Genomic DNA, 25,782 nt, shown 5'->3' with positions numbered 1-25,782 from the left:
GTTGTTGTCTCGTCCATTTTGTTGTGCCTGCAGCCCGTCCCTCCCCTTACGCTCCCGCCTCCCAGCCCCCCCTCCCACGCTCCGCCCCCCTCCACTTCTCCACTTATGTCAGATGCACCTACGCGCAGCTATCGCGCCCCAGTCGCGCCGAAGGTGCGCCAAAGGTAAGCCCGTCTACGCCCGTCCGCGCCTGGACCGCGCCCAGTGCCAGACCCCCTGGCCCCCGCCGTACCCAGCCCACTAGAGTCACATATGATGCCGCAACTCTCCTCGCCCTCAACCCCGGACGGACACCACAATGCTGCAAAGCCATCCCAGGACGCACCCACGGACCTTTCGCCTGCCTCTCCTGAAAGTTCAACTGCTTCAGGACCCTCACCAAATCCACTTCCTCCAAACATAGCTCCGACTCAAACCGCCTGAAGTGCATCCTGCTGAACACCCGCTCGGTCCACAGACACGCAACGGAACTCTGGGACCTACTCCACTCTACGTCACCGGACATCGCCTTCCTTACAGAAACATGGATGAACACATCATCAGCACCCGACATCGCCATAGCCATACCGGACGCTTACAAGATCACCCGTAAAGACTGCTCCAATCATACAGGAGGAGGCATCGCCATCATCCATAAGAACACCATCAAAATCACGACCAGCTCCGATGTTAATCTTGCAACCACCGAACATCTCCACTTTCAGATCCACACCGACCCTAGGACCACACTTAGAGGCACCCTAATCTACAGGCCCCCAGGTACCCGCAGTCAATTCAGCGATGACATCACCGACTTCGTCAGCCCACATGCCCTCGCCTCCGAGAACTACATTCTTTTAGGAGACTTCAACTACCACCTCGAAAACAAACACGACAACACCACCACCCTCCTTCTGGACAACCTGGCCAATCTCGGACTCAAACAACTCGTGGACACCCCCACCCATGTAGCCGGACACACGCTCGACCCTATCTTCACTTCCAGCAAGAACAGCTCCTTCGATCGCACCACAGCTCTCCACTGGACAGACCATAGTTGTATTCACTTCAGCTACAAAACCACCCTGACCCACAACCGCCCACAACCTATTCCTCGGAGAAACTGGAACAAAATAACCTCCGACCAACTCCTCACATCACTCAACCAAAACCCTCCCACCCTCTCATTGGACCCAAACCAAGCAGCCACCAATCTCAAGCAATGGATCACCCACACTGCTGACGAATTAGCACCCCTGAAAAAACACCAGATCAAATCAGCCAACAAAAAGGCTCCCCGGTTCAATGATGACCTTAAAAAATCCAAGAAGCTTAGCCGCACCCTGGAGAAAACATGGAGAAAAAACCCAACCACCGACAACATGGCCACCCTCAAGGCAGCCACCCGCAAACACCACCAACTGATTCGATCCGCCAAGAAATCAGCATTCAAGGATCGTCTCGACAACAACACTCACAACAGCAAGGAACTTTTCAACATCGTCAAAGAATTCACCAACCCCACTGCTGCATCCAACGACATCACTCCCTCCCAAGACCTCTGCGATGCGTTACCTCATTCTTCTACAAAAAAATTGCCGACATCCACAACAGCTTCGAGAACACTCCCAGCGTTCAACCCTCCCCACCCCTCTCAGATCCTACTCCGCCAACTAACAACCTTACCGCCTGGAACCCAATCACCACTGAAGACACCATCCGCCTAATGAACTCCATCCACTCTGGCTCGCCAACTGACCCCTGCCCCCACCACATCTTCAACAAAGCAGACTCCATCATCGCACCCCAGCTCCGTGATGTCATCAACTGCTCGTTCAACTCTGCCACCTTTCCAGAGAGCTGGAAACACGCCGAACTAAGCGCCCTTCTGAAGAAACCCACAGCAGACCCCTCTTAACTTAAAAACTACCGACCCATTTCCCTCCTCCCATTCCCGGCCAAAGTCATCAAGAAAGCCGTCAACAAACAACTCGCCGCCTTCCTTGAATCCAACAAATCCCTCGATCCATCTCAATCCGGGTTCCGAGCCAAACACAGCACCGAAACCGCCCTCATTGCAGCGACTGACGACATCCGAACACTACTGGATAAAGGAGAAACAGTGGCCCTCATTCTACTCGACCTCTCCGCCGCTTTCGACACAGTCTGCCACAGCACCCTTATACAACTCCTCAGCAACATCGGAATACAAGGAAAAGCATTGGACTGGATCACCTCATTCCTCGCTGGGAGAACCCAAAGAGTCCGACTCCCCCCATTCAACTCTGAAGCCACTGAAGTCATCTGTGGCGTACCACAAGGATCTTCACTCAGTCCCACCCTCTTCAATGTTTACATGAGCCCACTCGCCTCCATCGCGCGTCAACACAACCTCAACATCATCTCGTATGCCGACGACCCCCAGCTAATACTTTCCCTCACCAAAGACCCTAACACCGCCAAAACCAATCTTCACGAAGGCATGAAAGAAGTAGCCGAATGGATGAAATATAGCCGCCTAAAACTCAACTCAGAAAAAACGGAGGTGCTCATCCTAGGATCTTCCCCCTCTGCCTTGGACGACTCTTGGTGGCCCTCCGCTCTGGGCACAGCACCCACGCCCACAGACCACGCACGTAACCTTGGCTTCATCCTAGACTCCTCTCTCTCGATGTCCAGACAAATCAACGCAGTCTCATCATCCTGCTTCAACGTACTTCGCATTCTCAAAAAGATCTTCCGTTGGATCCCCCTCGAAACAAGAAAGACTGTCACCCACGCACTGGTCACGAGTCGACTGGATTATGGTAACACACTATACGCCGGAATCTCAGCAAAATTACAGAAAAAACTCCAACGCATCTAAAACGCATCAGCGAGACTCATATTAGACATCCCTCGCCAAGATTACATAACCGGACACCTAAAAGACCTCCACTGGCTTCCCGTCAACAAAATAATTACATTCCGCCTTCTCACCCACGCACACAAGGCCCTCTACAATTTAGGACCCGAATGCCTCAACATTCGACTGTCCTTCTACAAGCCCACCCGCCAACTAAGATCGTCCAATCAAGCCCTCGCCGCTGTCCCGGCGCATCCGAAAATCCACCATGGGTGGCAGATCCTTCCAGGGCCGGACTGGGAATAGAAACCGGCCCTGGCACACTGTCAGCCAGCCCCCCCTGGGGTGAGGGGGAGTGCAGCAAAGAAGTGAGCGAGGGCCGGTTTCGGCCGATTTTGTTACTGGGGGCCGATATTGCCGACCCCGGTAACAAAAAAACGGCCCCCCAGGGGTCCAAAATCGGCCCCCACCCTAGCGGCCCACCGGGGAAACGCCCGGTGCCTGCTATGGCCAGTCCGGCCCTGGATCCTTCTCCTTCCTTGCTGTCAAGACCTGGAACTCACTACCCACTCATCTCCGCCTTACTCAAAACCACATCTCCTTCAGAAAAGAACTTAAAACCTGGATATTCGACAAATAATGAACCCCTTACCCAAGCGCCTTGAGACCCTCTGGGTGAGCAGTGCGCTATACAAATACTCGAACTTGAACTTGAAAGTAACGTTTGAAACTTGGTCCTCAGACTTAGGTAGAACGTGCTTTTTGTAGAGCACTGGATGGTTGGCTGAAGGGCAGTAAGGTAACAGATTATCAGGGGTTGTGCAATTTCATTGCACAAGAGCTCATGTTTAGTCTTAGTTTTCCAGAGCTGCGCAAGCACTTGATTGATAATAGGATTTCTGACCCCAGGAAGCTTGCTAAGAAGGTGGACCGCTGGCTCAGCACCAGTGTACATAAGAAGTTGTATGTGGGAGACTCAGCCAAAGGTGATCAGGGTTCCCAACAGCGTTGGCGGGGGAAGAAGGGACGACAAAATCAAAAGTAAGGAGTTCCATAAAGGGCCCTAAACTAGTTCCCATGGTAAGGATTCCCAATGCCCTGTTGAGAACAGATGATTCCCTACAGGATAGCCTGCAGGGAAGGGACCCCTGAAGTGTTTTGAGTGTTATAAGGAAGGGCACTTCAAGGGGGATCCCAAGTGTCCTAAGCGAGCACCTACCCTCACCAGTGGGCAGTCACTGGTGACAGAGAGTGTAGCGCTTGGGGAGGAGTTGGTTCCAGTTAGTAGTGGGGGCAGCTGAGATAACCATAGTGTTCCTTGGTGACAGCGAGATGGTCCAGAGAACACTCATGCCTGACAATACTAGGAAGTACAGGCCGTGGGTGACCATCAATGGCAAAAGGTTGGAGGGTATAACAGACACAGGAGCCAGCATGACAACCACCTGGTAGTGTCTTCAGTGCAGGTAGTCCCTAATGTGGTTCACCAAGTGGTTGCTGTAGACAACAGTGAGTGGCAATGCTTGGTGGCTCAAGGTCCCTTTGAAGTAGTGTAGTTGGTGGGTCTCAGGTTCCTTAAGGGTAGTTTTAAGTCCATCCATGCCTGTGGGTTGTTTGCTAAGCAACGACCTGGAGCATATCTTCTGGAAGGAGGTGGAGCCCATGTTGCACTGTTGGGATTGCCCAAGTGGGTGTGCCTGGCCACACAGTCCATGGCAGCACGAAAGGGTGATCAGAACAACCTGGAGCCTGAAAGAATAGCCCTGGAGCCTGAAAGAATAGCCCAGGTGCCTGCCAAGAAGAGGAAAGGCAAGTAATGTGGGAAACCTTCTACTAAAATTGCCACGGTCCGGGATGAGGCTCAACCTGAGGGGGGCATCCTGGAACCTATAGGGGAAGATGTGGCCGAACTGGGGAACCTGCCTGAGCTGTCCCAGAGGCAGCAGGACGGAGGTCCCTCCAGGGAGGAGTTCTGCACAGCGCAGAAATAATGCCCTACTCTTGCCAGGTAGATGGTGACGCCCGTGGAGCTCCCCTCATTTACTGGGAGAATGATCTCCTGTATATTGAGTCTAAGGTTGCTGAGCCTGGGGCTGCCCATTGGCTGGTGGTACCCCAACCCTTCAGAGCTTTCCTACTGGGTCTGGCTCATGATGTGCCCCTGAGCAGGTCATTTAGGGCAAGACCAGACCTTTGACAGGCTTGTCACAATCTATTATTGGCCTCAAATTAGGAAGGCCTCCGATCCATTCTGCAGGTCCTGTCCTACATGTCAGGCAAGTGGTAAGGCAGGGGGGTGATGCAAGGCTCTCCTGCAACCTTTTCCTATTGTGAGCATCCCTTTTGAGCAGGTGGACATTGGAATTGTGGGGCCTTTGGATCCCAAAACAGCCATGGGCGACAGGCTCGTCCTGGTCTTGGTGGACCAAGCTACCAGGTACCCAGAATCTATCCCTCTGAAGAGAGAGACTGCGTCCACCGTGGCCAGGGCAGTGATGGAGATCTTTAGCCACGTGGGTTTCCCGAAGGGGGTTGTATCTGACCTCTGTACCAGCTTCATGTCCTGGAACATGAAGGCCATGTGGAAGGCGTGTGAAGTAACCAACACGTTTTTCACCTCCAAACCAGTGGGATGGTTCAAAGTGTCAACCGTATCCTCAAAGGCATGATTATGTGCATCTCTGAACCCATAAGGCGCAAGTGGGACGTCCTCTTGCTATGTCTTTTATTCGCCTATAGTGAGGTACCACAGAAGGGGGTTGGCTTCAAGCTCTTTGGAACGTCTGCACAGGCACCCTGTGAGATGACCTCTCAGTTTGGTGGAGGTCTGGAAGAAAGCTTCTAGGGAGCTACCACCAGATGTGTTCAGTTACATGCTGGCATTCCGCAACTAGACAGCCCACTTCTGGAAACTCGCTCAGGAGTAGCAACTAGCAAGTTACTTACTTTCGGTAATGATATATCTGTAAGACACATTAGTTAGTTATAGATTCCTTACCCTAGAATTACCCCCAGGCGTCAGACGGGATCCGGAAAGTTTTTTCGTCAGCAGTACCTCTGTGCGTCAAGAGGTGGCGTCGGTCGGTTCTGCGTTCATCGTTGGCGTTGTGGTCGCCCAGGTGACATCGCAGTAGCTGCTTGGACGCTGCCCTCGCGCGCTGTCAGTTCTGTACACGACTTCCCGTGCAGGAAACGCAGAGCCATGCAAGACACTGACCACTGGTGCACAAAACTAGGGCCCTGAAAGGACATCCTTAACCCTAGAAATCAGTTCGCAGAACAGGGAGGATGGGTGGGGCGGTAAGGAATCTATAACTAACTAATGTTTCTTACAGTTTTTACGTTACAGAAGGTAAGTAATTTATTCAACTGAAAGAAACACGTCAGTTATAGATTCCTTACCTTGGAATAGATACCCTAGCAATACCAACCTCAGAGGTGGGTCTGCGAACCGAGATCACACCAGAAAGTCCTGGAGAACAGAACAGCCAAAGAAGCCGTCTATCCGGACTTGATTGTCTAGGCAGTAGTGTTTGGTGAAGGTGTGCAACGAAGCACCATGTAGCTGCCTGACAAATGTCATTCAGAAAAACTCCCCATCCCAAAGCAGTAGTTACTGCCGTCGCCCTGGTGGAATGGGCGCGCAGCCCCACTGGAGGCTCCTCCTTTGCCAGAAAACAACAGGCTTTGATACACATTACGACCCATTGGGAATTAGTCTGCTTGTGTACGGCCCGACCTTTTTTGGCCACCCAGAAATGTTTTGTGCGATCCAGATAAAAAGAAAGCCTGCATTTTGGGTCCAGACAGTGGAGCCTCTCCTCCTCTTTTGAAGGATGCGGAAAGAAGGTGGGCAAAGTGATGGTCTGCCAGATGTGAAAGGCAGTGACAACCTTGGGCAGGAAGGATGGATGAGTCCTGAGAACCACCTTGTCCGGATGGACAGATAGGAAAGGAGGCTTGGAAGAAAGAGCCTGGAGCTCACTCACCCGTCTGGCAGATGTGATGGCTACCAGGAAAGCAATCTTAAGCGTCAGATGCCTCAAAGGGCAGAGGTGAAGCGGCTCAAAAGGAGCGCACATTAAATAGGTTAAGACTAGATTCAAGTCCCACTGAGGCATAAAGAAGGGGATAGGAGGAAAGATCTGAGTTATGCCTATCAAGAAACAATTAAAAACAGGGGACTTGAAAAGAGAAAGCTGATCTGGAAGCCGAAGGAAGGCAGAGATGGCCGAAAGATAGCCCTTGATAGTGCCCAGAGCAGAGCCCTGCTGGGCTAAAGAAAGGAGGAACAAGAGAACCTCAGAAAGAGATGCAGAAAAGGGATCCACAGCCTTTGCTGTGCACCATGCCACAAATTTGTTCCACCGGCGGGTGTATACTATCTTAGTGAAGGGACACTTGGCTGCCAAGATTACATCACAAACTTTGGGAGGCAAGTCAAAAGACGTCAACTGCCACCGCTCAATCTCCACGCAAGGAGGCTGGACAGGTTCGGGTGGGGGACCGTCCCCTGCTGCTGTGACAGAAGATCCTCCAGAAGAGGCGGTTGGGTCGGAGGATCGATGGCCATGTTGAGCAGCTCGAGATACCAGACTCTCCCTGCCCAATGCGGAGCCTCAAGGATGACTTGGGCCCGGTTACACCTGACCTTCTTCAGCACTCTAGGCAGAAGTGGTATGGGCGGAAAGGCGTACAACAGACTGCAACTCCACTCAAAACAAAAAGCATCGCCTAGTGAGTGCCGCCTTGGAATTTCCACCGCCCTAGATCAGACCACGCCAACCCTGATGATCCTTCCGGGTTCTTCCACCTTAGTGAAAAGAACTTCCCAAGAGGTGGGGTAGTTCTCCCCACTTTCCGATGATGGGGGGCATCTTCGGACATGGTTTCCTTCTATCTTTTTGCTTCTGCCCTCCTGTTTTTTGACTATTTGTTGAAATTAGTTTTTGATGGCTTTAGGACTCTGGGTAACTTTTCATTGCTGACCAGTGCTTAAGTGCAGGAACTCTGTGTCTATAATGTAATTGCATTTGTTTTCTCTAGGACTGGCATATTTGATTTACTAATAGGTCCCTAGTACAGTGCACTGTGTGCGCCCAGGGCCTGTAAATCAAATGATACTAGTGGGTCTACAGCACTGGTTGTACCACCCACATGAGTAGACCCTCAAACCTGTCTCCGGCCTGCCACTGTAGTGCCTGTGTGTGCAGTTTTAAAATGCAATTTTAACCTGGCATGCTACTTGCCAGGCCCAAACCCTCCCTTTTATTACCTGTACAGCACCCCTGTGGTAGGCCCTAGGTAGCCCCATGGGCATGGTGCAATGTATTTGTGGAACCCTTCTATCTTTATACCTTTGCACATCAACAAGATATCATATTAGTGCTATGATCAGTAGCCAACAGTGGATTTAATAGTCTTACGAGAGTGACACACTGAATGCCTACAACCCGGAGGCTGGCAGCGAAAACAGTGGGAAGCAATAGGCTACGTATCCAAAGATTTGCAATGATATCTCACTCCCTTTGAGCTATATTTCGGGGAAACGTGACAGGAGAGAAAATATCATTTAACTAAGCTTAATAATATAGGCTGAGAGCCACAAGAAGACAAAAAAAAGAAAAACCCACAAGAGGAAAGCCCTCCCTCCTGCCCCTCCGACTCATCTTCTCCACACCTTGTAGTGTTCCTTTATCATGTCTCCCGCAGGGACTCCAGTTCGTTCTTTATCAGCTCTTTTGGAGATCAGTGTGTTGGGCGACATCAGTAAGATGCAGAATTTGCAAGAGCTTAGGGCAAGTTATTTCTCTGAACTCCTTGCTAAGAATAGTGATAAATGGAGCCCACATTTTGGGGAATGCGTCCGCTTTGTTGTCCGCCAACATAGATAGTCGCTCCATTCCCAAGACTAAATCCGCCTTAGCCAAGCAATATGGTCTGGGACCTTCTCAGTGGGCCAACAGCTCTAGTCGAGCGACATTCAGGGCTAAGGCTATCTGTCTTCCTCTCAGAGAGCGCAGGGGAAATGTAAAAGAATTGGAGAGACCTAGCAGGATATCGGCAGGGAAACATGGGATATCTGTTTTAAAGGCATCATTTATATCTTGGAGTATAATGTCCCAGTATCTCACTAATCTGGGGCAATGCCAGAGTAAGTGCACTAGTGAGCCTTTCAGACCACATCCCTGCCAGCAGTAGGCCGAGCGGTCTTTGTTCCAGTGGTTTAGTCGGGCCCGTGTTAGATACCAGTATGTAGCTACCTTGTATGCTGATTTTGTATCCGGGATGTCATGTGCTGTATGATGGTATCTGAAATAGATGTCCTGCCACACTTTGTCTGTAAGGGATCTGTCTAATTCCTCCTCCCATCTTAGCTGACCTTTTGTTTTCGTGGGAGAGGTGTCTGCTGAGAGGAAGGCATATAGTTCTAAGGCGCTTATCATCTTCCTTAGTAATCTCCACTATTCAATCTGAGTTAAGTGGCGAGAAGCCGCTGGTCTCATCTCCGGAAAGGTAACCCAGTGACGTACTTGGTTGTATATGTAGTGATCAGAAGCAGGGGTTGGGTAGTCTTCCTGAAGCTCATCGAAAGAAATATATCATCCTGATCAAATAGGGAACCTACCCTTTAGCAGCCCTTCTCACGCCACTGCTGAAATAGTTCTGATTTACACTCCGGCTGGAAGTCAGGGTTATAGACTACAGGGGTCAACAGGGAGGGAAAGGAGGTGAGACCGCAACAAGTCGCAGATGCATCCCAGAGTTTCAGAGTTGTCGCTGTGACAGGAGAGGAGTACAGCCCCTCTATGCCTACGCCGAAGCCAAATCTCTTGCCAGATATTTACTCCTGCTATAGTTTGGTCCATAAACGACCAGTGCTTCTCCGAGAAGGGACGATTCCACTCCAGGATGAAGCGTAGTTGAGATGCCTGAAAATATTGTGATACTACCAGGACCCCCAGCCTCCCTTCAATTTGAGGCTTTGTTATCTGTGAGAAACTAAGTCGCGGTTGCTTCCCACCCCAGAGGAAGCGGTTTATGGCGGGATGAAGATTCTGCAGTGTGGCCGGGGGTGGGGTATGGGGAATAGTTTGAAAATGTTTAAGTATACGCAGCATAATTGTCATCTTGATTGCAGCAATACCACGCCCAAGAGAGACCCGAACATGTCCAAGTGGCTAGGGTTTTATTAGTCTGTTTTAAGAGTGTGCCATAGTTCACTTTCAGTGTTTTGGCAGGTGTTCGCACCAAGAGAATCATCCCTAGGTATGGTATAGGATTGCTAGCCCAGGAGAATGGAAATGGTCTAGCCAGGGCCTCCGTAGTGGAGAGGTTTAGTATTTGCGACTTCTGAAGGTTCACCTTAAATCCTAATGCCTGACTAAAGCAAGTGAACTCGTCTACCAGGGCTGTGAGCGAGGCCACGGGTTCGTCAGGGATAGGATCACGTTGTCTGCATATAGGCCGATAGTATGCGGGTCTGCCCCCAGGCGAATCACGGAGATCGATGGATGGTTTCCAACTCACAGGACCATTGGCTCCGTATATAAGGCGAATAGTAGGGGGTAGAGTGGGCCTCCCTGTCAATTTCCTCTGCATACAGGGAAAAGCCTGGAAGAGTATCCGTTGACTATGACCAATGCCTTGGGTGCTTTATATGTGCATCCTATCCAACCAAAGAATCTTTCCCCAAAGCCGAAAAGGGGGAGCGTCTCCACCGGAATGGCCAGTGGACCCTATGAAGGCCTTCTCTGCATTGACTGACAGCAGGAGGGCCTCCATTCGAGAGCGGTCAGTGAGATCTGTGAGATGTACGAGGCGTTTGGTGTTGTCCCAGCATTGTATTGTAGGAATACATCCAGCTTGATCAGGGTCGATGAGCCCTGACATATATGGGTTGATACGAGCAGCCAATATGCCTGTAAATATTTTAGCGTCAATGTGAAGTAAAGAGATTGGGCGGTAGGACGTGCATTCCGGTGGTCTTTTGAGGGTTTCAGGATCACAGATATTGAGGCTTCCATAAAGGAATCAGGTAGTGCCCCGGTATCAATAAATGAGTTGCAGGGCCGTGTTAGTATGAAAGCGAGGACTGGGCAGAATTTTGTATAGAACAAGGGGGTGAAGCCATCTGGGCCGGTGACTTAGCAGTTTTGAGACTGGCGATCGCTGCAACTTCCTTGTCTACTTGGATATGACAGTCAATGTGAGATGCAGTGGCAGTCGGCAGCGTGGTCAGCTGCACGGATATAAGCAGCCAGGTCTCCACCGGGGGAGTCTCAGTCCACGTACAGCCTGGACTAGAAGGCGCAGAAGGGCTCTGTGATTTCTGAGTCTGCATGGACTATTGTCCTGAATGGGGCTTTAATTGCTGGAACCGACCCGGTGACCTGCCTTTGGGGCAATTTGTGGGCTAGAATGCCGCCTGAGCGGTTGCCGCTGACTAACAATTTGTGCCGCAGGCGTAGTAGGGCGTATTCTGCTCTGTCTAGGTCTAGCCTGCGGAGGATGGGTTGTTTCCTTTCTAATTCATTCCATATACGGGGAACACAAGTGCGTTTGTGTACGGATTCTACCTCCGCTAACGTTGCCTCTATTTACCTTCTGTGCTCCTTTCGGAGCCTAATTTCACCTGCTGATATAGCTATAAGTTCTCCACGTATGACTAATTTTAAAGCTTCCCACAGGGAGGCTGGACGGACCTCCTAGCAGTCATTATCGGTGAGATAGTCTGTGACTGACTTATGGATTGCTTTTTATTATCTGGTTTGACTGAAGTATTGCGTCTCGGAGACACCATTGTGACGGTCGTGGTTGGGCAGCGCCCAGGTTCAGCGATAACGTGATCAGTGTATGATCAGAGAGAAAGAGCGAGGCTCGATTGTTGCCTCAGCTACGCAACCCACTAGAGCATTTGTAATGAGGAAGTGATCAATACGGGCATAGGTTTTATGGGCTGCAGAAAAGTATGTGTAATCTTTAGTGGAGGGGTGTGTCTGCCTCCATATATTGTTAAGAGAGCTATTTGTAAGCCATTGATGTCGGGTCTGTGAATGAGTCCCAGCTTGTGCTGTGCTTTGTCTGGAGCGGTCTAAGTCTGTATTCATTACTAGATTCAGGTCCCCCCCAATCACCACCCCTCTGTCAGGTGTGGCCAACACTGTGTAAGGTAGTTAAGTAGGAAGTGCTCCTGGTGCTCATTCGGTGCGTATATGGACGCCACTGTGAACTGTGCATGGCCCCATTGTAGTCTAAGCCCTAGCGCTCTGCCTTTTTGCTCAGCTTGAATTCGGTAACCCTTTCCTGGAAGCTCTGTGCAAGCAGAATGGCTACCCCGTTCTTTTTGGATGAATCCAAGGTCCAGTATTGTCTTGGGTACCTGGGGGAGCGCATGCGATGGGTGTCACTGGCAAGCAGGTGAGTTTCTTGTAATAAGCAAATGTCCCCCCGGAGTGCTCTAGATAGGATAAGATTGCTTTGCGCTTCACCGGGTTATTGAGGCCTCGTACATTGATGCTCACTAGATGGATGTTATGCAGGCTAGTAGCTTAATGTGCCCCCTTACCACTTGGTCGCTATGCCTGTGCCGCAGCGTCGCAATGGTATGCCCTGTTGGATTTTATTACGTTTGCCTCCCATTTAGGGCCTTGGTTAGTGCGGAGGAGAGGAAGAGAAAGAAGACAGAGAGACCCTCCTAATTAACACAAAGGATACTCTGGATAAAAGGAAAAACTGCAATAGGAGACCAAAGTCAGACACGTCGAGGTGAGGCGTGTTCAGCCAAGAGAGGACTGTTCTGGAGAAGCACCTCTTAAGAGACCCAGTGTGGGTCCTCTGGTCACATGAAACACGGGTCATCACGAAGGACAACTGTCCATCTGCTCCTGCGCCACCTCACTTAGGGCTTCACTGGACCCACTCCATCCCCGGGGGCAGAATCGTTGCCAGATCAGGATGCCGTTGAGATGGTGGATTCAGAGGATAGGGCCTGCAGCACTACTTGCCTCTCGTTATTAATGGTATCTGAGTTGGGGCTAGGCCCGTGGCGGTTGCTTGTCACCCTCTGCCAGGTGGATCGTTGGCGTTTAGGAGAGGTAGGTTGTTCCTCAGAGTCTTCCTGTATAGCGATGTGTAGGAGAGCACAGACCTCTTTGAGGGATCTAATCTTGTGCAGCACTCCTTCATATCTGAAAATGATGCAGAAAGGGTGACCCCATGCATAAGATATCTTGGCTTTCCACAGATGCTCTGTGACGGGGCAAAAATCCCTGCGTTTATGGAGGGTGATCCTGGAGAGATCATGGAAAAAAGGTCGGGGAGCAGCCTTTGAAGTGGACGGGTTTTAGTCCCTGGCTTTTCTGAGGATGTCTTCTTTAGTCTGGAAGTCGTGGACAAAACCATAATATCGGCTGGGGGTCCTTATCCTGGTCTTTCAGGACCCACCGTATGCACCCGGTCCAGTTGTAGTGGAGAGGTCTCTGGGAGGCCTGAGACATGTCAGAAGAGGTCTGTGACGTACTTGCGTAGAATGGGGCCTTCGGCTTTGGTTGGCACACCTCTTATCCTTATGTTGTTCCTCCTAGATCTGTTCTCCAGGTCCTCATTGTGTGCTTGAAGGTCCAGTTGTTGGTCTTTTAGCCTGAAGACCTCTTGCTGGAGCCAAGCGACCTCCTCCACCGGCTCAATTCTCGGTCTTCAAGCTCAGCTACCCTCTTGCCCACCTCGTCTATATCCTGTTGTACCCCTCGGAGGTGGGAGGCAATTTCCGTTTTTGTCGCCTGCACGTCTGTGCGCAAGGAGAAGAATAGTGATTCCATGTATGCTTTGGTGATTGGGCCCTCACCATTGTCTGAGTCCAGCTGGGTCTCCGATCCTTGAGTTGTGGGTGTATCATCTGTCCCTGAGCTGCTTGCTTTCCCGAACATTTCTTTGAGGGATCGCTCCTTTTTGGTCCTGGTTCCAGCCATTATGTCCAGGTTTGAGGTCATGATTTTCGCTGGGCGTGCTATTCAGAGTGCTCCTATAGTCCGGGCAGCTGGCCGAGTCCCTGGGCCCGCACGTGGATGCTGTCTCTTCCCCATGGCCTATTCCTGATTAACCTATTGTGAAGGGGGGGGGGGTGCTCCGGCGCGTTTCAGGTTGCTACACGACTGAGGGAGTGGTAGCGGTGTCCACCAGGGCTCTTTGTTTAGTCTGGGTGTGCAAGGGCCACCCAATTTGCCCTAAGCTCCGCCGTCCCCCAAGCTCTGCCACCGCTAAGTGTCTACCACAAGGCGGGTCCCCACCAGAGTGGCAGTTGTCTGTTCGTACCCCAAATGCGGAATCCGGTCTGGAGTGTGAGCAGATCCCCACGTAGCATATATCCTTTCACTCTGCCTGGGGCATCTGGCCACTTGTCTTGACAGGCCCCTACCCCCACCCCACCTTTGCGAAAACTGTAGTGGGCTGGCTATCGTTGGGCCCTTGTCGGAAGTGGAGATGAAAAACTGGGCTTACCTATGACTCAGCAGTCCTCTTGCATCTTACCTCTGTCCCGATTAACACCACCGGGGGCCCTCATCCATAGTCTCTGAGCTTATGTGTGTTTGATGGGCCCCTGTCGCAGTATTTTTTTGTCATCTGCCCGCTGGGGGGGGGGCATTCTCTGGTGGGGGGGCCTTTGCTGCTGGGGAAAGGGGCCTTGTTCAGTGCCTCCAGGTTCTCCACCTGCGCCGGGGGCACCGCCTCTGCTACTGGAAAATTTGCCTTGCTGTTGGGAATGAGCCACGTGTTGTAGGCCTCTGCGGTGAGCCTACCTATGGTCTTGTGCGCAAGGCAGGCCTCTAGTGAATCTCGGGGCTCTGTCCTTTCGTGCTCCCGGGCCTAAGTACTGTTGCCGGATCCCGGTCGCTGCTTTCTTTAGGGACCGGAGTATCAGCATCATGGGGGAGGTGGGGGGGCGGAAGCAGTCTCTTTCCCCCGGCTCCTCAGCCCCCTATGTCATCTTCTACGGCACTGAGATTCTGCCCAGTGTCCGTGTCGGGGATTTAAAATATGCTGCAGGCCACATTCTGCAACTCCACTGCTCGCTGATTTCTAGGGGCTCCGGCTAGCATGTCCCGGTGACCCGGTCATCTCCTCTGGGTCTGGGCCTAGACACATATGCTGGGTCCAGGCCGCGGCTGTCTTTTGGGGACAGGCTGGTGAGCACCATGGGGGAGGGGAGCCGTACCGCTCCCAGCCTTCGCAGTACTTTATTGGGTCTTCTACTACCCCGCAGGTCCGTTCACACTCCGATTCGGGACTGCGCATGAGCTGTAGGCTGCAGCCACGCCCCGCAGCTCTGCTACACGTTGCTTCTTGGGGCTCTGGGTTGTGAGTCTCGGGCCCCTGTCATCTCTGCCGAGGTCTGCTAATGCCTCCTACCTTCGGGCACCAGTATTTACTCCCGGGGGCACTGGAAGTGGGTCGGCGGATGCAAATGATATGCTTTATAGGCAGCGGCACGGAACGATAGAGAAACGCGTCCTAGCCGTCGGCCATCCTGGCCAAGCCAATGTGCAGTGTATTTAAAAGGTAGGACATGTACCTGTGAGTTTTACATGTCCCGGTATTGAAAGAACAACTAAATACGTTTTTCACTACAAGGCCTATCTTCCCCGTAGTTTAGCATTGGAGCTGCCTTGTTACATTTTGCAATTGCAACTTCCAATTGAAAAAGATAGAAAATTGAAGTTTGTTGTCTCTGGGCTCACAATTTAAAAATACATTTTAGGGAAGTTAGTTTTTAAATTGCAGGACTCCAAATGGCACTTCCAGAAAGTTGGCATTTTCATACATTAACCATTCTGTGCCTCTACCTGTCCCTAGAATATGTCTGGATTGATGACAGCTGGGCTTTGGGAATTTACTTTAGACAATCACATACAAAGGGAGCTGAGGTGTGCCAGGCATATCCTGATGACCCATCACCAGGTTGATGAGCCTTCCTGAGCTAGAGAGTGGTTGAGGAGCGGACACCTGAACCTGAATAGGGCTGTGCATTCGCCCACACAAAGAGTTGCACACCCCCCTGTAGTGTCTTTGGAGCATGGGCCAGGAAGGGCAGGGTCTTGTACACTATAAAGATCTTTCTTTGAGGTTTTCCTACTTCAAAGACCAAAATGGGTATAACTACTGGACCTTTGACACCATATCTCCCTCTCGTGGTCCGATCATAAGGCAGTTCCCTTTGAGGTTGATCCTGGACTACGAGATCCGCCTCCAAAGGAAAATAGTGTCTGGACTCTCAAAAGGAACTATAGAGGCCTCAATAAAGTAGCCCTCAGCCCCTTTATCGCTAACCTCATCTCCTCCTCCAAACCCGATACGGATGCTGCCGCTCTGGAGCGGATTAACACCATCTCAGAAGCTGTCAATACTTTAGCCCCTGTGAAACCCCACTACTGCGCCAGGAAACGCCCTTCGGCCCCTTGGTTCTCTGACTCCCTCAGATTACGTAGGCAGGAATGTAGGAGACAGGAAAGACTCTGGAGAGCTCACCTTGAGCCTGAGGAAAAGACCAAACATAAAAATCTTATCATAGGTTATAAGGCCGCAATTCTAGCGGCCAAACAATCCTATTTCACCGACCTGACCACCTCCCTCAGCTCCCCTAGAGATCTTTTTAAAATTGTGGACTCTCTTTCTCTCACTCCGTCTCTGGATCCCACTGTCCCGACACAAGAACTCTGTGACCAGATCTCCACGTGTTTTTACAACAAAATTGTGGATATTCACTCTGGTTTAGAAGCCCTTAATTCCACCCAAGTTCTCGCTCTACCCTCAGACCCCATGCCCCACCCCGCCTTGCCTCCGGCAGCTCCAGGACGCCTGTCCAATTTTCCCCTCCTCTCCCATGAAGGCTTAAATGCTCTTCTAGATAAACTTAAATCGGGCTCCCCCCTGGACCGCTGCCCTCTCAAAATTTTGAAAGACTGCAGAGAAGTCCTTCTCCCCCCTTACCTTGAGGTTATGAATCTGGCAATTTCTAATGGTGTCTTCCCTGCATCTTGGAAGCTGGCTATCGTAAAGCCCTTTTTGTAAAAGCCAACTTTAGACCCTGGTACTCTTAAAATTTTTCGTCCCATAGCCCCAGCCAAGATGCTTGAGGCCCTCCTCAATCACTATCTTAGCACCTTTCTGGACAAAGCTAGCCTGCTTGACTCTTCACAGCATGGCTTCCGAAAGGCGCACAGCACCGAGTCAGCCCTCACAGTGGTAGTCAACAACATCCGCGCTAAGGTCGACAGAGGTCATTCTACCATACTGATCCTGCTCGACCTTAGAGCCGCCTTTGACACCCTGTCCCCATACATCTTGTCTAGGCGGCTTGGTGAGATGGGAGTGGAAGGACCAGCCCTTAGTCTTCTGACATCCTTCCGTAACCAACGTTCCCAAAAAGTCAAACTGGGTGACTTCCTCTCCTCTGCTAAGCCTTTGCATTGTGGGGTCCCGCAGGGCTCATCTTTGAGCCCTACGTTGTTCAACATATATGTGGCTCCACTTGCAAGGCTTGTTAGATCCTATGGATTGGAAGTCCTATCGTACGCTGACGATACCCAGATAATGGTCTCCTTATCCCATTCGGTGGAGTCCACGGCCCTCAATTTTAAGAATTTCATGGAAGCAGTGGCAGGCTGGATGTCCTCGAACTTCCTTAAGCTAAATGGGGAAAAAAACGAGATCCTCATCTTTGGTGGCAAACAAGATCTCTGGTCGGCGGATTGGTGGCCACCCTCCCTTGGAACCTGCCCCTTGCCGTCCCTAGTTGCCAGAAACTTGGGGGTCACCTTCGATACCACACTGGCATTTGATAAACAAGTTAACAAAACTGTGTCAACTTGCTGTGGGGTTTTGAGGATCCTCAGGAAGTTAGTACACTACCTCTCCCCCGATGCCCGGAAACAGGTGGTTGTTGCCCTCATTTCACCCCGCCGCCTGGATTATTGCAATGCCCTCTATCTTGGTATTTGCAAAAAGCTCATCCACCGCCTACAGACTATCCAGAACGCTGCAGCCAGGTTTGTGGTGAATGCCCCAAGACGTGTTTCTGTTACAGGAATCAGAAAAAATCTCCACTGGCTACCTGTTCAGGCCAGGATCAAATGTAAGGTCCTGGTTCTGACCTACTGGGCTCTACATGGCTTGGGTGCTGAGGACATTGGGTCTCTCGTGTCCCTCTATACCCCGGGCAGAGCCCTGAGATCGAGTCACAAAAATCTTCTGGCGACCCCCCAGATCGCCAAGGCCAGATGGGGAGGGAGGGCTTTTTTCTCCCTTAAACTGTGGAACACGCTTCCTGCTGACCTTAAAGCTCAGCCATCTCTTGCCCTTTTCCGGAAAAATCTTAAAACCTGGCTATTTGCTGAATCCTACCTTTAAGTTCTGCTTCTTTCAGATGCCTCCGACCACTCAGTTGTTTTCCATCTGATGCGCCTTGATGCCGCCGGGTTAAGTTGCGCTCTTACAAATCTCCAATTCAATTCAATTCAAATCAATATACTCGGAGCACATCTGGACTGAGGAGATTCTGCCAGAAAGAAGAGCTGCTATGCTGCCAGGAGGGACTGCTGTTTTGCTGGTTGCTCTGCAGTGCTGGCTTGCTGCCATTTGCCTGGGGGTGAGAGGACTGGACTTTACTCTCTACCTCCTGCATCTTAAGGTTCTCCAAAGCTTGCCTTGACTGAGCTTGCCTTCTACTGCTAAAGTCTCAGGGACAACAAAGATTTTGCCTGCATCTTGTTACCAGCACCTGGGCTCCTCTGCTGTGAGTCCTGTTCTGACAAGTGGTGCCAAATCAAGTCCTGGGCCCTTGGAAGTGAGTTTTGGTGCAGCAATTAATGCATTGACTCCAAAGCGTAATTTCAGAGCCGGAGCATCCCTGTGAAAGTTTGATGGATCATCGCTGCCTGCACCGGAGCCATGGACCTCGCTCACAGAGTCTGACACATCGACCGCGACTTACAATGCAGCCTGACTTTGCTGCAGTGCCTCCAGAGGGCATCCCCTGCATGAATTTTAAACAACGACTCACCAAAGTCTGTGACGCACCATTCAGAGTCTGATGCAGTCCTGGCCCTTCTTGACTTCTATCTGACGCATGCATTCGGCCACCTTTTCGACATCAATGCTGTAGAATCAAAGCATCATCGACGCCTTCAGGAACTGATGCCTCACACCAGCAACCAACGCATCATCTCCTCTACGCACTGCATCATCCCCGGCTGTTAAAGCTTCAACGACCTTGCACCGCCTACAGAAACTGACACATCACCTACATCAGCGACGCCTCACATTCTCTGTGCCTCGCATCATTTTTGATTTCCAATGCATCCAAGGTGCTGTCAGCAGGTCTGCGTGACTCCTGTATCCGGACTGCACTCCATCGGGGACGGAGGAAACTTTTGGATCTGTCCTGGTAAATCGTGACCAGCTATCGCTGGTTGGAGCTATTAATCTTTAAGTACTGATTTTTGATTTAATCCTCACTTGTGTACATTGGCATTTTGCCATTTCGGTATCGTTTTACTAAGATAAATATTAGCTATTTTTCTAAATTTGGCATGGAGTACGTTTGTGGTGTTTTCATTGTGTTACTGTGTGTGGATGCACAAACACTTTACACATTGCCTCCTTAGTGTAGCCTGATTTCTCTGTGCCAAGCTACCAGAGGGTGAGCATATGTAAACTTTTAGTATGTACCACACTTACCCTGACTAGAGTGGTAGTCCCTATTGGACAGGGTGCATACCTCTGCCAACTAGAGACCCAATTTTTTCCCCAAAAATACCAGCATCCTTAAAACAAAGTACCCACTGCGGAGATCTAAATGTGCAAGTCCTTTAACAGTTGCCATGAGGCCTAGTATCGTTTGACACACATTCAGTCATATTTAACTTTCTAAGGAACATGAGTTTGTATCAGGGATCTTGTAATGTTTGCCTTTAAAAGCATGGTTTTATCAAGCCTAGCATGAAAGGTGCCATTAGCTGCAAAGCCAAAAGGATCTGCATTTGGAAGACATGGCATGGGGCTGTTGGCCTGGGTTTATATAAAAGGGAGATGATCCCAGTTACAAAGAAACTTCCCTTTTTACAGTTGTATTGTGTATAGAAATGGGTTCTGCCCATTTAATCAGCCTGGATTTTTCGCTTTTGGATTACCTGATTTTGAACTTTTTACTGTGGGTGAGCTTCACAACTGGTGTCTCACCTGTGGTAATCAGATGGTAAATTGACTGCACGTGTTTACCACCAGTGTCTGCCTTTTAAGGTAATGCAGCTGTGGCATAGCAAAGGTAAGAGTCACTTGGCTGGTTACATATGCACACTTGTGTACGCCTGTGTGAGGGCTACACATGACAGACTAATGTTGTGCGCAGCCTGGTAACTACATAGAAGATGCCTGGCACAGAGTGGACTCTGCAGGTTTAGATATTGACTTGGGGTAAGCCTCAAAATATTAGTGGGCACTCACAGGTAAAGTCAGTATGGTTTACGTTTTTGTCTGCAGTGACACTTTATTATACAAATAGAGGGAAATCTGCCTTACAGTGCAGTTTTGCTTCCTATTTTTTGCCAACAAAAGTACTGCATATATCAAACTGGGGCGAAACATGTGCGCCAAGATGTATTATGCAAGTCGTAAGTAGATAGATATATATATACACCTTATGGGTAATGCAGAAGTTTCATATTTCTTTGTCTCAGTTCAGATTCAGAGCCCAGGCTTTTTATCACTCTGCTGGGTCGAGTTAATTACACTGCTCCCTAGAGGAAGAAACAAAGGCCTTTCCACATAACACACTGCTTCACTCTACTCCTAAGGAGGAAGGTGTGGGAAAGAAAATCTGAATCTGTAAATTAGCTGTCACAATGCAGTAGGGTTGGGCCAGCTCAGATCCACTGAACAAAGGAGGATTCACAGACATCTGGAGTCAAGGCAGGGGGTCTCCTCTGAACTTTTGGAAGGAATGGCCCTGGCAGGGATGTCAGCAAGGGGCGGAGCTGGAGCTCCAGAGGAGATGTGAACAGTGACTTCTTGATGGTGCTATCTTAAATTGTCCCAGCACACTGTGCAGGGGGTTGGGTCAGGGGTGGAGAGGTGATGTGGAACCCTTTGATTGGCCAGGGGTGCCTGACTTCTAGAACTTTCCACCCCCTTTCAAAACCTCTTGATCAAGGGAGAAAAATTGTAGTTTGAGTTAAATACTGGAACTGGATGGCAGCAGCACCAGGGACTAGTGGAAGGACCTACCCCCCCCCCCCCCCCGCCCCTATCACCCCCACCAAATGACCTAATGTACCAAGGACAACAGTCAACTCCAGGGCCAGAGGATCTCTCCAGGACCGCTGTGGCTGGTTCCATTAAAACCCCCAAGGACCAGTTGGCCGAATAACTGGACGTCTGCACCCAGGTAAAAGGAAAGGAGCATTAAAGGACAAGGAAACCGATAAAGTCTGGCAAAGGGAGCCACTTGATCTAGCTTCTTGCACAATGTGCCACCTTAGAGGTCAAGAGGCCTGTGGAGAGGTTTCCTTTCCAGGTGGCTTGGCTCGTCACTAGGAGCAAAATGAGCCCAACAGGGACTAAGACATTGCTGTGAGAAAGATTTAAGCTTCGACTCCCAGACGAGAAAACTGATCCAGTGGTACTCTGCTGCAAATGCTCAAGATACCCCTGAGGTGGGCCAGGGCCCGAAGTTTACATCAATAGACTGAAAACCAAAATGCCATACAACCTTATAGAAAACCAAGAATTATAGCAGCTATCCAATATGGGTTTTCAGAAATGATTCATTGAATGCTAATGAGAAATTCGATTTTTTTTGGTATATTGCACACTGCAAATTGTCTCTAGGCTGCTTTGCCGAATAAACAGATATTTGTTTAAAAAAAAAACTTACCTTGAAAGTCTCAAGGATACATCTATTCTTTTATCATCATTGTAGATCACACAGCACCTGCAATGTGATAGGAAGAAGCAACCATCATGTTAATGGCACATGAATATTAAATAGCTGTTGATTTATAGCATTGAAAAGGTGCAATTCAAAGCATAAATGAGTGTAGGCTCATATTAACAAACTAATAACATGTGTTATAAGTTCTCTTGTGCTTGCTTTCAGCTTTGTTTATTAAACAAGATTTATTGATGGTGTTACACTTGGCAAGGAACCACTCAACTGTAGGAAGCTGGCTCTTTACATAGTGGACCAAAAATAGGTACACTGTGTAAAGAGTCCAGGCTAACACTGATTGGTTTAGAGAGGCCAAATTATATTCCAAATGCTCTTTTTTGTGGTAGTGTGGGCAAGCAATTCGGCGTATCAGAGGGCAATGCTAAGCACTTGTTGACACACACAGAGGCAATAAATGAGACACAAACTAAAGAATAAATCTGAAACCAATTTGGGAATATAGAAGTCGTATTTTTATATACATTTTGATAGCAAGAACTTCGTTATCAAGTAAGCACTTTTTAAAATATTTGTATTAGTAGCTAAGTAAAATGTTCAAATAAATGTCTTTACACACAATGCCTTCCTATGGGAGAAAATAAATGTACAGTATACAGTTAGCTATGTGCATTCGGTTTCTGGGGTCTCCTTTGGGACTTAGGGTCGTAGGGGGCCAAGGTCCAAAGTACCACCTCATTACCTGCCCTGGGGCGTCAGGGTGCGGAGGTGCTAGTCGGGTTGGAAGCTGTGCGTCCTACGATGGTAGAAAGAAGGGGGCCACCTAGAAACAAGTTGCAGAAAGGAACTTGCAGACAAGTGTGGGAGCACCACACGGGGAGGTGGGGGGGTGGGGTAGGTGGGGATTAGGCCACACTGGTCCTGGGCACAGAGGGACCAGTCAGTTTGTCAGTACCCAGGCTGGGGTGCAGAGTAGAATGGTCAGCTGTGCTCTGTGTGTCCTGGAGCCTTCGGGTCGTCTGTCTCGCTGGTTGAGAGTCCAAAATCAGAACAGCCTTGCCACTCTGAAGTGGGTCTCTGAGGTGCAGACATCGCTCGATCGCTGCTTTGTCCTGGAGTTGTTGGAGTCCCGTCTGGACTATTACGGTCTATGCTTGCTGCAAGGGGTTTGGCGCCCCGGGTATTGGTCCTGTGTGGCTCCGATTAGTCCTGGTGTCCTCTCACTTGGTGGGTGGAGGGGGGCAATGAGAGAGGGTTCTGGATTTTATCTTCAGGAGCACAGGGTCATCTTCCTAGAGAGCTGCTGCATCGGGCTGGCCGGGGAGCAGCAACTCGGTAGACCACACTTTGGGTTTCGGTGCCTGCGGACTGAAGGGGAGTAGCTCCTCTAATTCAAAGGATATTTGCTGACAATTTACAGAGTGCTTGCATCCCACTGGGATTCTTGGCAGGATTTTAGCTGCAGAATGAGTTGCTGGGTCATGAGTGTTGAGACTTCCTGTGGTTGTCAGGATTTGGCTCCAAAAGTCCACAGCAGTTTTCAGTTCTCACTTTTTCTAGCGGCTCTCTGTGTCCTTCTCTTCTAGATCCATCGAATTTGAGTGCCTGGTGTAAGGGGTCCCACCTAAATACTCAATTTAGGGGTGTTACAGGGAGTGACAGATAGTGGCTAATGGGCTACTTACCTTTAGGGAGACTACACCCTCTATATGACCACTTCTGTGAGAAAAGGGCATAACCCTAACCCAGAAAGCCTAATTCTATCAAAACTAAGATAGTGGGACATGTGGAAATCAAGCACCCAGTGTGCACTGGCAATGGTAGGCACACACACAATGTGTGCATGTCTCATGCTGTGCACTCAGTTAGACACAGAGTATGCACAGAGGGCTGGAGAGGTTTTAACTCAAAAGCAGAAAGCTAGTTTGTGCCGGTATCATGAACGTAAGCGCCCTCATGTTTGCACACCCTGTGCATGCAGGTATCCTGACTGTGTGCAAGTCTAACACCCACTGTCCACCAGCAATGGCAGGTACACACACAATGCCTACATGTTTCCTGGCAGTGTGAACACTCGGGCAGCAGCAAAGCATTACCAGTCGCACACAAATCGTACACACAAGGCACTCTGCAAAAGCTGCCTCCCCTAATACTCTGTAAATCAGTGTATTTGCATAATGATTTGCGTATAGCTCCCGTTTATAATTACACTGAACACGCTAATTACTGCAGCCGATAGCGCTGGCAGGAGGCAGGACTTCTGTTTAGAGTGCTTCTGTGACAAGCCCAACCAGCTGAGAGGCCTATGCTAATAATGTGCGTGCTGTTTTTTATTTATTTTTTCTTAAGTATAAACGAAAGTATCCAGGTCCAGAAAAACGTCACCTGGCGAGCAGCTTTTCCAAGTCCTGGGATGATTTATGTCGGCTTTATGGCTGTCAAAAGCTGTAGTTTACATTAGGCCACAACGGACTGGTTTTCTAATCAATATGTGGAAATGATGTACTGAGGTGTGCAAGCATTCACATAAACACACCTCTTTCTGCAGCAGTGCTCAAATCGTCAAACCATCGAGCTCCACTCCCATACCTGCATTTCTCAAGAGTTGCCACTTTTTTTACTTTTATCCTTTCAAAATGTCGTCACACTTTGATAAAGTCACCTGTTATATTACCTTTCAAAAAAAATGTTAATTCCCCACAGAGGGTCTCTTTATAGGACCATCCTCTTATACACCTCAATTCACCTTTTTGAGTCAAGAGGTTGACAGGTATCCAGAACTGTCAGACGTGGAGATACATTTCTGTGAAGTGAACATTCAGTGCCGCATCGCCTAAACATTTAAACATTTCCCAGTTTTGTTGCATCATCAGACCCGTCAATAACTCGTTGAGGCTGGCGCTGACTCATACCGAAAAAAAGCCCCAGCGTCAGCGCAGGCTGGGGGCGCGAGCCTCCTCACTCCCACGCCGTTGCTAAACAATAGTGCTGAATGGATGTTTGTTAAAAACGCTTAAATGCTGCCTAAAGCCCATCGCAATCATCTGCAACAAAAAGCTCATCAGAGAAGAATAAAAAGAAAGCCGTCAGCCTCGTGTAAACCGAGAATCACCTGGGCCCAAACTACTTTAGTTATCGGCTAGAAGCCCTCGCCACATCTACTGCACTGCAAAGCCGGCCCACCTGTGTTAGCAATTCCGGAACTCCCCGCTGCTCCTAATTCAGCCAGAAACACTGGCGCCCCTTGAGTACAGTTACGCTCTTAAGCATGGAGAACTCTCAGTAACTATCTTAAGTGCCTGGAAGTCGCGGCTGCTCTCATAGGCGCCCAGAAGTCAGCTACTCGCGTAAACCATTTGGTTGCCGCAGAAGATTTCGTCACCAATAAAAGCGTCAGACACACTGCTCAGTATTTCAAGCGTTGCTTCTCTTGGTTGTCGCCAATCGCGCTGTTACCTCTAAACATCTCGGAGACACAATTATGGTTAAACAAGACGTGCGCGTGACGAAAACTGCCGTGGGGCGGGACTTCCGTTTCCTGCTAGAAGCTCACGCCCACGGAGTGGCTGGCCAGGAGAGGAGCAGTGGTGACGCGGGGCTCCAATGCCCGAGGGAGAGCTTCGCGGTGGCGGCTGAAGTCCGGAGTTGCGCCGATGCGGTAAGTTGGGCTTAGTTGTAGTGGGGGTGGCGGCTGGGGGGGGGGTGTGCATGTATGGGTGTAGCTGTGTGTGTGTATGTATATGTGTGTCTGTTAGCTGTGCGTGTGTATATGTGGGTCTGGGGGGGTGCGTGCGTGGCTGTGTGTGCGTGAGCCCGTGGGGGGGGGTGCGTGTGCATGTGTATGTTCGCGCACTTCAGGAAATATGAGGCAGGGGATGTGCACAGCGCCGGCCTGGACGTGCGTGTCCAGACACCAATCGCCGCGCGTGCCCGACCCCTATCTCAGATTCCCAGGAGACGGGCGACATTAGTTGTCGAGCTGTACGCAATGCTTCGCATTGCTTTTCTCCAGCTCGAC

General features: G+C 50.0%; 1 protein-coding gene across 4 annotated transcripts in view; it reads right to left on the bottom strand.

Annotated features, from left to right (window-relative positions):
- PDCD11 (programmed cell death 11) overlaps positions 1 to 25,782 on the bottom strand; it is a 640,465-nt gene that overhangs the window by 114,986 nt on the left and 499,697 nt on the right. For all 4 annotated transcript variants that reach the window (XM_086922722.1, XM_086922723.1, XM_086922724.1 and 1 more), the window contains exon 26: positions 21,753 to 21,809. In XM_086922722.1, coding sequence (XP_086778848.1) covers positions 21,753 to 21,809 — 57 coding nt within the window. The remainder of the gene's footprint in view (positions 1 to 21,752; positions 21,810 to 25,782) is intronic.

This window comes from Lissotriton vulgaris, chromosome 5 (genome assembly GCF_964263255.1).
Source record: "Lissotriton vulgaris chromosome 5, aLisVul1.2, whole genome shotgun sequence".
NCBI lineage: Eukaryota > Metazoa > Chordata > Amphibia > Caudata > Salamandridae > Lissotriton > Lissotriton vulgaris.
Note: the sequence above shows the minus strand (reverse complement) of the source record. Positions and strands in the feature narration are given on the sequence as shown.